This window comes from Aythya ferina, assembly GCF_964211825.1.
Source record: "Aythya ferina genome assembly, chromosome: 1".
Taxonomy (NCBI): Eukaryota; Metazoa; Chordata; class Aves; order Anseriformes; family Anatidae; genus Aythya; species Aythya ferina.
In genome coordinates, this window is record NC_140296.1 from 67,391,644 (window position 1) to 67,404,230 (window position 12,587).

General features: G+C 42.2%; 1 protein-coding gene across 1 annotated transcript; it reads right to left on the reverse strand.

Moving 5' to 3' along the window:
• Positions 1–232: 232 nt before the first annotated feature.
• On the reverse strand, positions 233–12,093 carry CNOT11 (CCR4-NOT transcription complex subunit 11). The gene is made up of 7 exons (XM_084526831.1): positions 11,585–12,093; positions 11,142–11,306; positions 6,607–6,759; positions 5,852–6,054; positions 4,891–5,093; positions 2,473–2,569; positions 233–575 (listed from the first exon to the last, which is right to left on the reverse strand). Exons 1-7 carry the CDS (start codon positions 12,060–12,062, stop codon positions 378–380), a joined length of 1,497 nt encoding a protein of 498 aa, XP_084382957.1. The 5' UTR covers positions 12,063–12,093; the 3' UTR covers positions 233–377.
• Positions 12,094–12,587: the final 494 nt, after the last annotated feature.

Below are 12,587 nucleotides of genomic sequence, written 5' to 3' on the forward strand. Positions count from 1 at the left end.
CCCAGTGAGAAGAGGGAACATCATTAACAGAAGGTGGTTCCAGCTTTTAGGAGGCCTTACAGAGTACAGAAAGAGCCAACATGAATTTAAATTACTTATTTGGATAGCAGTTGACTTCAGTTATCCAAAGCTGTTTGTGAATAGAGGCTCTCTGGGAACAGAGCCTATACTCAAGACCTGTAGTCAAAGAAAGCTTAAGGGTAAGGCCTAACGTTTCAAACTCAAGCACACATATCAGAAAAACATTTATTGTTTAAATGCATAAAATGCTATTTATAGTGTATTACATTATTTATCCAGTGATTTTGGTTTAAAATATACAATTAATTGGTATAGAACACTCATATTCCACCCCTCCCCCCAGTGACCAAGTGGTTTTATTTGGAAGTTTTTGTCTCTGATGGGTTTTCCCCAGTGTCTAGTGTCTTCAGCAATCTGAAGAGGCCAGCTGCTTCTCTTATCCGGCTGAACTCAATGCAGAACGCTTGCACTTCAATAAACAAGTCCTGTACATTAATAATCTTGTTTCTGATTAAAGACTGAAGAAAGACGCAAACAAGACGTACCAGGCGGTTCTGAAACAGAAGAGAGGCGGTTTCATAATCCACATAAAAGTTGGCAACCACGTTTGTTGGCCCTGAGCAGCACAACCCTCTTAACTGAGGCATTTCAGCAGAACTTCAGCTACAGCAGTAATCTTTTCCCCAAGCTCTGTACATGCACAAATAAGGTACCAGATTGCATTATATATATATATGAAAGTACAGAGCACATGTACACATGTAAATCTATGAATAAAACCCCAAGAGACTTGTCATCACTATGGACACAGTTCTTGCTTAGTCTCATTTTCTACAAGTAACACTGTAAAGAAAAATTAACAAGCTTCAATCTCAAAACTTCCCAGTTTTTTAGAGGAATTAAGCTCTCTCAAATTTCCTACCTACACCAAGGAAATTCAGGAACTGAACAAGTTGTTTCCCTTGCTACAGTCAAAAGGCATCATGTGTTCTCTGCAGCACCAGGACTAGGTACAGGAATAACTTCGGTTAATATGAAACTCAGAACAAGAGTACAACTGCAAGGTGTTGGCTGGTTCCCAAACTCTGAGGATTGTGCTTCGTTTACTTCTGATAGGAGTGTTTTTGAATGGTGCTTCTCAAACAAAACATCTTGTGTTTCAGCTGCTGTGAGACCTCATTAGGTAGTATTAACGAATGTCAGATCTCACATGCCTTGCACGCTCCTTGCTGATCAGTATGTCTTCCTTGACCCTCTTCTTTTTGTTTTGTCCTGTGTGCCAGAAGCACAGCTGCTCTATGATCTCAGCAGTGCCCACCCACTCTGTGAGCATGTTCTCAGCTCTGCTATTTTTCTCCCCTGCTATTCAGCAAGTCACAGATCAATGCATCCATGCATTTCTGGCCAAGTCCCAAAGCAGAAAACCATCAGCAGCAAAAACTAACAAGTGGTTAGTCAGCATCTGGAAAGGTACTTAGAACAAGACAGAGGGAATTTTCCTGCTGTCCAAAACCACACTGAACCTACATCCTGTTCACTACGTGCAGTTTTGGCCTCTGCAGCTTAAGGATGTAGCAGAGCTAGAGAAGGAAGCCAAAAAGCTTAAGGGAAATCTAAAATGCACAAATGCACAAATCTAAATAGGCTGCAATCCAGTATAGAGAGGAGAAAGCTGAGGGAGGAATTGGTCAGGACTCATAAAGCCTTGTGTGAACTGAACATGGAACTGTCCTTCACCAAAAACATACCCAAGAAAACAAGACCTACTTGGTGAAACTCAAATAATTTTAGGAAAAAAGGGAAGTGCTTCATACAACATGCAGGTAACAGCTACAAGGAGGGTTAAAGATCCTTGAAGTGGCTACAACTTGCATGCTGGTACTGAGGAATTAAGACTGGCTTGGGAAGAAGAGATTATGGCATTATGAAAGCAGAAAAGAAAAGGGTTTTTAGGGTTTAAAGGAGATCTGAAAGCTACTATGGGTCAGTAATAGAGAAAATTGAAGGGCAAAATTCCCACAGGAGTTTTATAACATCACCTCAAAGCATGGAACTGGTGGAGACACTTGTGGAGTGAAAAAAAGCTCAAAACTAAGTAGAAAACAAACATCTCATGCTAGAAGTAAAGAGAAGTCACACTGAATGACAGATAAGCTTTTCACACTTAGGCACCTGAGTCATAAAACTGTGGTTTTGCTAGGGAGAAGTGTATGATATCTACAGCAAAACAAAACAGTAGTTACCTGTGGAGTCTTGTAGAAAGGTGAAACAGTAATTGTTAAACACTAAGGAACTGCGTAGTGCATTAAGGAAAAAAAAAAAAGTACCTCTGAAATAAATTATTCTGTCTTACTGCTTCTTTAATGCTATCACCCTGATAAAGTCTCAGCACATGTTACACAGAGCAAGACACTGGACCCTTTTTCCTGACCAGTTGAGCAGAGTACTCACCTGCATGTATTTGTCTTTAATCTGTTCGCAGGTAGAGATACAGTTGGAGATATAAAGATGAATAAACTCAGGAGGGAGATCAACTGCAGTAGTAAGCCTGTTCAAATTAAAAATATCCAATAGTTTATGTAGCCAGAAATATTATGATTCTGTTGTAGAGCAGATAAGTTAGACCAGTGATACTAGTTTATTCCTGATCATGTCATACAGAGCTGATTTCTAAAAACCTTCACAGACATAATTCTAAACATTTAGATTTCTTAGGGGTCAAAACCTTTTTATTTTAAACCCAACACAGTACAGAAGCTAAATTAGATCTGGTTCTTAGGGTGTTTGACATACCTACAAAGACATGTTACGCAAACGAGTCTATTATGTAACTTCAAATTTAAGAGGAAGGCCTTAAGCTGTCTGAATGCCAGGATTCTTCTGCAATAGGATTTGGTTTATCCATATCTGAACTCCAGAGAGTGAATCTGGATGCTGAGCTCCTTCCTGAAGTACACAACCCATGTGACTTTTGTGTGTGTCAAAAGATGTATTTCATTAGTTCTTTCAGATCCAGATTGTAGTCCTAAAAACTGAAACAGCTTGAATATCTGGAGCTCAAATACAGGAGACCCTGACTGGATGAATGAGATTCACGATGCACAATGATCTCAGAAGCTTCTTACTGCAGAACAATTGGAGAACTACTGCATCAAAGAATGGTGTTCATCTATTTTAAGGGTTAACAGAAAGGACTCCTATTGCTGTTTGACAGTGCTGACTGCTGAAATATCTGATACCACTGCTTTTTGAAGTACTACAGCTCATAAGTTACAGTGATATATAGTAAAGCTGTCATAAAATTACAACAGAATTAGACCAAAACTCTAACCAGTCCCATCTCAAGCAGTAAAAGGCCTGGCAACAGGGAAATTTTAGACATTTGTTCCAAATTTTTGTCTTCTTTCACTTAAAAATCAGTACCTCTAGTAATCATTTTGCAGTTTGAGAGGTTTTTCCTATGGTAGTTCCGCTCTGGGAAAACCAGCATGCCTGACTGGTGCTTCAGCTACCCCAGACAGGAGCAAGAACGCTTTTCTTACTACCCTTTCTCCCTGTTGCAACCACTACCCCAACATTCAGGGTAGTAACCGCTTAAGTCTGCACCACTGGGGAGGTGTGTGTGTTCCTGTTGTCAAATATTTGAGGTACAATTCAGCTCTGCTGCAAAGGGACCGCGGAACAAGGCTGATTTGGCAGTTCGCATTCAGTAATTGCCAAGAAATGGAAGGAAGTAGGAACGATGTTCTCTGGCAGTTTGTGGGATTAGATGTCTGAGAAGTTCCCCTGTTCAAAGTGCCAGCATTCATTAAGAAAATGAGGTATATCTATGTGCAGAAGTTATTTCCAACGAAGAGAGGGCAAGAGCATAAAGCAGGATGGCTATTTAACAATGCCACCTTTTGTTCACTTAATCTGCATCAAGAACACAAGTTCTTTTTAAGCAAATGCCTCCTTTAAATACTGTTTGGAATTGAACATATCAAACAGTGTAGTAAAATTACTTTCTAATAATTACCACCTCCAGTTGAAGCTACCTACACTACAATATTTATTTCCCCATTCATCTCCATGTAGAAACACTTTGCTAAGATCAAGAGTAACACTGCCTTTTTTTTTTTTTCTTTTGACTAAGTCTCTCCATTCTTGGAGCAGGGGCTGAAAAATTAAACTAGAATAGCATCTGTGCAAGAAACGTGCTGTAAAATACAGTATGTTAATATATAACTGATATAAAATTTAATATGCATCTCCAACATCTAATTTATTCTTTCTGCTGGGAAGTAGCATTTTTTTCCTATTAAATTACAGTTTTGATGATGCTAACAGGAAATGGTATTACAGTAATATTCTCAAACAGCACCACAGTAAAAAAGGAACTTGGAAATTGGCAGCTTTCTCTGCACTGAGGATGTTCGAGAGGTTCAGTTCTTTATGACTAACCCAAAGCTACCTACAAATTGAAGCTGTGTTCTTCTTTTTTATCTAAAGACAAAATACAAGTATAACTTTTATGAAAGAAACAGATTTAGAAAAGCCAGAAGTTGCAGAAAGCTACAACTCCACAGCACTGCCTTCCTCTGCAGGAATAGTTAGAGCGCACTAACTCTTACTATCTTTAAAAAGTAAGAGCATTAAAAAGGTGAGACAACACAGAAATTGAAAAGGAAATGATGCTGATGCTCATTTCTTTCACTTTAATCTAACTGATTCCTGTTCATTTCTGTTATTTATGTTTCTTCTGGTAGTGCTTGGAATGCATCCACCTACAGCCCTGCAGCCAGCCCCACAGTCACTTAAGAACTGTTCAGCAGATTGTCTTTATTTGATAAGTTTCCTGAAGCACGTTAGATTTGAGGGAGTACTTACCGATTTACAACTTCCATTGAATGTAAGGACATGTCCATATTGACCAACACAGAAAAATACTCTGTTATCTGACTAGACTGCATCAGTTTGAGCAGCATTTCTATAGCTACTAAAGGATTGTTTTCAACGAGGTCTGGCAATTTGGCAGGAGTAAGACCAATATGGTAAACGAGCTTGGGGTCCTTTTCCAGTTCTCCAAGGAGCTATAAAGAAAAAAAAATAAAAACACAACAACTCTGAATTGTTTTTTCTTCTTAACTATTCACACTGCTGCTTGAAGTAACAGCTCTAATATATGTAAACTACAGAACTATAAACCTTTAGGCATCTCTACTGAAATACACTGCACGTGTATTTCCTTAACACTTCTATTTAAAGACAACAGTGCCAACAAAGCCTTCACTAAGGCTTTAATAGTCTTTGATCAGTGGGTGGCAAGGAAGGTAGGGGTAAAAAAAAATAAATTCATCCTTCTTTAGTTTTCTGTCCAGCAGAAGAAATCTCAATTTCAAGTTTATTGTTGTCAGAACATCAGAAAGAACTCTGTAAATAAAGCATATTTTGTAGCGCTGCATAATGAATATAAGAACAGCCCACTGAAATAAAGGGAATAATACTAGTAAATTGAGCAAAGATTCAGTGTTAGCATTTCTGAACTCATTTCTCACTGGAAGCTTCCACGGAAGCAGAAACAACTTTGTTATCAAAAGACTTCCAATGCAGAAAAATATTGGTACCACTGATCAGCTTAGCTACATCCAGCCAATGCTATGAAGTTTAAAGATTCCTCTCATTCGTACAAACCCAAGTCAAAACTCTTGGGTTTTGACAATTAAAAGCACTGAATCAGAACACAGATCTAAGTTAGAAAATGTGGATCACTTTTTAATTAAAAACACATAATCTAACAAACAACTTGTTAGAAAAATTAATTTAAACAGATTAATCGCGTGATACTTACCTGCGTCTGCTGTGGGGAAGTTAAGGGACTTTTGAAAGCTTTTGCCATGATTCTTTTTATCTCAACTCCAGTGCTGTTTTTCACACACATTGATTTATCCCACTGAATTGTGTGATCTGGTTCTATTGGATTTAACCAGGCCAATTCATCCTCACATATATGGAGTGGAGGCGGCGGTCGAATAAACTCTGGTCGAAAGTGACCTAAAAAGGCAACAATGTAAAACGTTTTTTTAAACTTCAGGTATTCAGTTTTATTTCAGTACAAGAAAGCCCCCAAAGCCCACCTTTCTTTAAGCTGTAACACTGGGAAGAGCATTGTGATCTTCCTGACAAACATTTATTCCTCATTTTTAGAGATGCTGTTACATCAGTGGTTTTCCTCTTGGATCAGATCACTAAATTACTGCTTTTGCCATCAAGGCATGGTCTTTTTCCCTTCCCCACTAACTGCTTCCTGGAGCAGGAATGCAGATCTTAGTGTAGGGCACTAAGAGCTGAGGGGCATCAGAGCCAGTTTTTTAGCCAACACAGGAAACAGCTTGAAGACACACTCCAGATTTTGAAAAACCTGGAAATATGAACGTCATGGAGTGATCTGAAAATAGTTTGATGCAGTTCTGTGCTATTTCATTCATCTTCATCCCCATTTTATACTTGGAAAATACTTTTGAATCATACTACGTTTCATCTGGAGAAGCATAAGGACACAGCACGTCATGAGTTACAACCACAAAGATGTGAAAATGCGCATACTTTCTATAGGAGGCTTTGGCCCACTCACTAAGGCTTCAGTGATCTGGGAGGCAACAGAGCTGTCGAAACCGGAGTTGGAAGAATCTGGGTCAGGATCGCTGAGGATGCTGGGGAAGCTGGCCTTGCTCTGCGTTGGCAACTCGGACTGGCGTTCTGGAAGAAGGTCAGGCCACAATATTAAAGCATAAAATTGAAACGGAGATGCCTGGAATACTAAAAGTAGTCTGAAACAATCAGCTTTAGAGCAGAGCTAGCTTAAAAGTAAGAGGGAACAACATGAAGTTCAACACTGGTACTCAGAATGCCAATCTGACAGGAGAGGGACAGAAGCATGCAGCAGTGATAAAGATGAAATAGAAATGAACGTGAAATGTAGTCTTGACTTCAGAAAGGTAAGTTACTGATGTAATCTGCTTTTAAAAGCTAATGAGTGGATTCACGTGATACTCCTGAAAGAGTTCAGATAACATATCTAGTTTTGCCATCACTTCTCAGAGCTGGGAAGTGAAAAGATCTGCAGAGCTACATTTACACGCTGCAGTGATAAGGGGCACACTAGAACTGAAGTCAGCTATTCAGATTTAGCCAACACATCTCACTGGCATCACATAAGCTACTTTTGCATTTGCTGTCAAGTTGCAGCAAGTGCTCAAAAAAGATGGAGTTCAATTGATGCAGGATTCTACACAAACAGGAATTACAAAGCAATCCTGTGAAAGGGTCTGTTTAAAGCCCAAATTGCAGAACTTAAGCAACTTATAGAAAAATTTACCAAAAACATGAAAAAAATTGCCTAAGAGAAACTAGGGGGCTCAATACTTGAACTGCCAGATTTTAGGTGTTCTTCTGGCACAGCCTATCACTCTTCTGCATCCAAAAGCTTAAAAGCTTACCTTCTGTATTCTCTGTATTTCCAAGAAACCATGTTTTCTAACACTTTAGCAAAAATAATACACACAAAGGAAGCCAACAACTCCACTACACAATTCCACCTTGCGTTCCTTCCCTCTCACCCTCCATAGAGGATATTAAACAGCAGATTAACCCTCAAGTAATTGGAAGTCCAAAATCGCTGGTCCCACATGAAATTAGACACTGCTTCTTATCCTAACTGAGCACAGTGCTGACAGATTCTGCACAGGGTCCTTATCTATTTCAAGCAAAGTGTGCTTGCTTCTTCTCGTGCAGCCACAAGACCCTTCACAGCTTCCCACCCACATGAGCTCTACTTCATGTGACTGTGACCAAATCCTTGAGAAATGTTTGAAGTGAAATTCCTGCGAGTGTCAGAGTGATCATCAAAAGAAAGCATCACCTATTGCTAGTTTCTTTCAGGGCTTTCTGTCCTATTTTATCAAGTTATTTCAGACCATGCAAACATTTCAATATATGCTCACTGAAGTAGCAAAGCACGGTATGTTTTTCTGTTAAATCCAGCTAGCATGCTTTTCACCTGTTTTCAAACAAACATTTTTGAAGTAAAAATGAACTGGTCTATAAAATACATCTACTTTATAAATTGTTTCAAATTCCAGCTTTCATTCAGCCACCAAACAGATTAGTTGATTCAACAAATCAAATTCTCTGGAAAAAAAAAAAAAAAAAAGCTTATTGTGTGCCTTTTTTGTCTTTTATAATCTAGAACTTAAATATATCAGGCAATAAAAATCACTGATTTGTTTGTATCCCCATAATCTTAAACCACTAATGATGCTTAATTAGAAAACCAAAAGTTTAAGACACCCTCCTTTAATTCACAGGTGTTAGAAGCCTCTATGAGCCCTTTTTATACATCTAAGTTTAAAAGTCTAGCCCTCACTGCTTCAAAAATTAGTTTCAGGTAAGCAAAAACATGACCTGAGATCAGTAAATTGGAACATGCTTATTTAACAGGAACAAATCCAGCAACTTGAACTAATACATCAAATTAAAAACAAACCAAAACCAACCACAACCTAATCTGAATACAGTCACATAGGTTCCTATAATGGAGGTGTCATGTCTCGTCTACCCTCCCCCCCCCACTTTTTTTCCCCTATTTAAACAAGTAACAACAAACCGTCTGATTCTCAACAGAAAGCCCTACAGTGTATTACAAACCCAACTTTCAGTACAGGATAATTACCCTTCCATTAAATAAGGGTTAGGAAACAAACGCTCCTGAGCACTTCCCCAAAGTCACTTTCTACTAGCTGCAGGGATGTCAGTTTTGATACAGTAACACACTAGATGAACAAAATCAAGTTACAGACACAAAGCCTGAGTGAACACCCTGCAAACCAGAGGGAGAATAGAACAAAGCAAGTTTTAAAGCTGATTCCCAAGGTGCTCTATGCCAACATTGTACGTTCAAAAGAAAAAAAAATTTTTTTGCTCCAAGCAAAGTTGTCACAATTAAATTCAGAAAACAAGCCAAGTGCTTTCCCCCCCCCATGCTTTACAAAAAAGAAAAAGAAAAAAAGATAAATACACTCTTTGAAAAATGTTTATGCCTTCTAAATAATTTGATTTGGCAACTATATTCTAAAGCAGCTCAAATTCATCCAGTTCTAAACAGCCTGAAATTCATCTCAGGGCCACAATTTTGAGGTGCTACCACAACTTACAGCTGTTAAATTTGATGAAATGCATGGGAAAACAACACAAATACTCCACTCCAAACATTGTATCTAAGCATCTATCATAATACAACATGTTTACACACTGTAAACAGCATCACTGCATCCTGCATTAATAGGTGACATGCACTGAAGACTTGTGAAAACTTTACAGACTTTCTGAAGCATTACAGATAGACAGACAGGAAACGTCACAATTATTAAAAGAAAAGGAAAAAAAAAGCTGTCCTCTAAGAAAGTGACTAGAAAGCAGGCATTTCTTCTAGGGAGCTAGAAGTCTGAGAAACACAGATTTTATTTTTTTCAGATGCAGTTTGTTTTGTTACACAACTCCTGCAATGGCTCATAAACAGTTAGTGATGCATGCTGTTTACTGAGTATGTAAATAATGATACAAGCACATCTCACAGGGCTCGATTTTGCCAAGCATTATTAATGGCTCTGTACTGTACTTAAAGCCATCAGTGAATGGTATTTATAGAAAAAGGACAGAATAAAATGCATGCCCTAAAGCAACCATCCCTACAGATACAGTTTTGAGGTTCTCTGCATGTTTTAGCTTTAATATGACAAAATGCAACCACAGAATCAAGAACAAAAAAAAAAAAAAAAAAACAACAAACAAAAACAGATGAAAAACATCCAGGTTTTGTTCAGGCATGATGTATGCCTTATGTTGAAGTCACAAGTAATCTGAAATTTCAAGACTCTGAATGGACAGAAATGTCCTTGAAAACACAGCCAGGATGAACAGAAGAACCAGAAGGGTTTGTTTTCCCTCTTGACAGTATGCTAGGGTACTCAATTTCCATTTTCAAAAGATCCTGCAGTATAGAAATAGCAACTGAGGAGGACGCTGCAGATCTGTACACTGTGAAGATGGGACAGTGTGTCTGAGCATAAAAAAAAAAAAAAAATCAGTGACAAATTCTACATGAAAATGACAAGACCAAGATATGAGTGCCCGGCAGAAAAGCCTAGTTAGTGCCTGACCTCAAAGATGCAAGCCACGGGGTTCAGGAACAGAAGTGGGATGGCCATTTTTGAAGTAGTTCCATTTGCACATGCCTAGGAATCCTCCTCCTTCTGAACCGACAACTTGTCCCTGACAATATTTTCTGTTTTAGAGTGGCCCCAGATGTGACTCCCCAGTCAACACAATCAGAACAATCATGTTCCTGGTCCTTTTCTTCTTCTGTCAAAGGATAAGCATCACATCGTGCTACCTTGTCACTTAGGAAAGGGTCTCTTTGTCAGGGAGTGTAGTGATAAGACAAAGGGTAATGGTTTAAAACTAAAACAAGGCAGATTAGGTGTTAGGAAGAAACTCTTCACCCAGAGGGTGGTGAGGCCCTCGCACAGGCTGCCCAGAGAAGCTGTGGGTGCCCCATCCCTGGAGGTGCTCAAGGCCAGGCTGGATGGGGCCTTGGGCAACCTGGTCTGATGGGAGGTGTCCCTGCCCATGGCGGGGGGTTGGAACTGGGTGGGCTTTAAAGTCTCTTCTAACCCAAACCATGCTGTGATTCTGTGATAAAAGCAGACCACTTACCACTCCTGAGCTAACACTGTAAGATCTAAGTTAATTTTAGAACAGCAAAGATGCAATTGCAGTAGCCAGTTTCATACCAAAAGTACTACATAGGAGAAAAGGGAAAAAATACACCAAAACCTAAACTAATTTTAGATGAAAGTCTTCCAAAACTTGCATATTTTTCTCATTTTAAGGCAGTGACATATGTGCTTAAAAAGCAGCTTGCTAAGTACAATAAGATAGCTAAGACATAATTGGTACTTGAAAACTCTAGAGCTTAGTCCAGCTTTTTCCCTATTTAGGATAGATAAGTGCTTTCTCAAGTAACTCAAAGCCAAATGACAGTTCACACTTCCATTCACAGCTGAACCACAGCTCTTTCTTACCTGCTAACGCCAGCTGAAGGCCGCTTATATCCACCGACTGGGCCATGTTTCCTACATCCATGGACGCGATCTGTCGAGGAGTCTTCTTGAACAGCTCTCTAGGGGGGGCCAACATCAGCTGAGAGAGAAAGAATTTCTCTGGGGGAGTTATGGGAGGTAAGAAGCCTGTGGAGACAGAAGGAAGAAACAACTCCGTGATTTTTAAGGCAGCAAGAGACCTCCAAGATCACCTGGTCCAATTTCCTACCGCCACTGTCACTCACTAACCCATGTCCCCAAGCACCAGGCCCAACCTCTCCTTGCACACCCCCAGGGACGGTGACTCCACCACTTCCCTGGGCAACCCGTCCCAGTGCCTGACTGCTCTTTCCGAGCAGAAATGTCCCCTGGGTTCCCAGTGTCACGGCCCTGCCCCCCTCCCCCCCTACCGGGCCGGCTCTCACCGGAGAGCGGCGTCCGCTCCGCCTCATCCCCGCCGCGCTCGGGCGCGGGGTTGAGCAGGTGGGCGAAGACGGCGGCGAAGGGGTTGGCGGCCAGCGGCTCGGTGCGGTACATCTCCCAGAGCAGGTAGAGGGCGGTGAGGCGCTGCGCGGGGCTGGGCAGCAGGTCGGGCTGCTGCAGCAGCAGGACGAGGACGGAGCCCAGGCGGAAGTGCTCGGCCTTGCCGAAGTAGTGGTGGAAGGCGCTCGACAGGCCCTCGAACGTGCTGCCGCCCGCCTCCTCCGACACGATGCTCAGCAGGCTCGACAGCTCCTTGGGCGACAGGCTCATCCTGCCGGACACCGCCGGCGGCGCCGCCACCCCCCCACCGCTGCTGCTGCTTCCTCCTCCTCCTCCTCCACCTCCTCCTCCGCCAGCAGCAGCCGCCGCCGCCGCCGCCTCGCCGGCCGCCTCCGCCGGGCTGCCCCCGCCCCCGGGCATCCGCCTCACGGAGCCCGGCCCGGCCCCGGCCCCGCCGCCAGGCCGCGGCGCCCGCTGCGCGCTTTACGGCGCGGCCGCGACTGAGCGAAACGGGGCGGGGGCACGGGGACCGGGACGGGGGAGCGGGAGCGGATTGGTCCGAGCGGCGCGGCGGCGGAACGGGATTGGCTGGTGGGTGCCTTGGGGGGCGGGGCCTCCGCGGCCGTTAGGGGCGTTAGGGCCGGTAGGGGGAGCCCGGCGGGGTGCGCGCGCGCGGTGGCTGGGGTTGGCCCCGCCCCGAGCGGCTGAGGGGAGGAGATGGCGGGGGCGGTGCGCCTCGCCTGATGTGGGACATGGGGGCTTGTGCTGCCGTGGGGTGTCCTGTCACGGCTCTTTGGGCAAACAACTGGTACACCTCTAGTGACATCTCCTCATATCTGGTGGTTTTTGAGAGAAAATAAGCTCCTCGATAAGCTTCCACCTCAAGTGTATCACAAGCACACAGTATCCCGAGCTGTGAGGGACCCGCAAGGGACGCTGAGCCCA

What these genes read in the sequence shown, in the direction of transcription:
- CNOT11 (XM_084526831.1), bottom strand. Translation starts at nt 12,062, where the DNA reads ATGCCCGGGGGCGGGGGCAGCCCGGCGGAGGCGGCCGGCGAGGCGGCG. An exon ending in GCCAAAGCCTCCTATAGAAA is followed by an intron (nt 6,055 to 6,606) that starts GTATGCGCATTT and finishes TTGCCTTTTTAG; the next exon opens with GTCACTTTCGACCAGAGTTT. An exon ending in CTTCCCCACAGCAGACGCAG is followed by an intron (nt 5,094 to 5,851) that starts GTAAGTATCACG and finishes TTTTCTTTATAG; the next exon opens with CTCCTTGGAGAACTGGAAAA.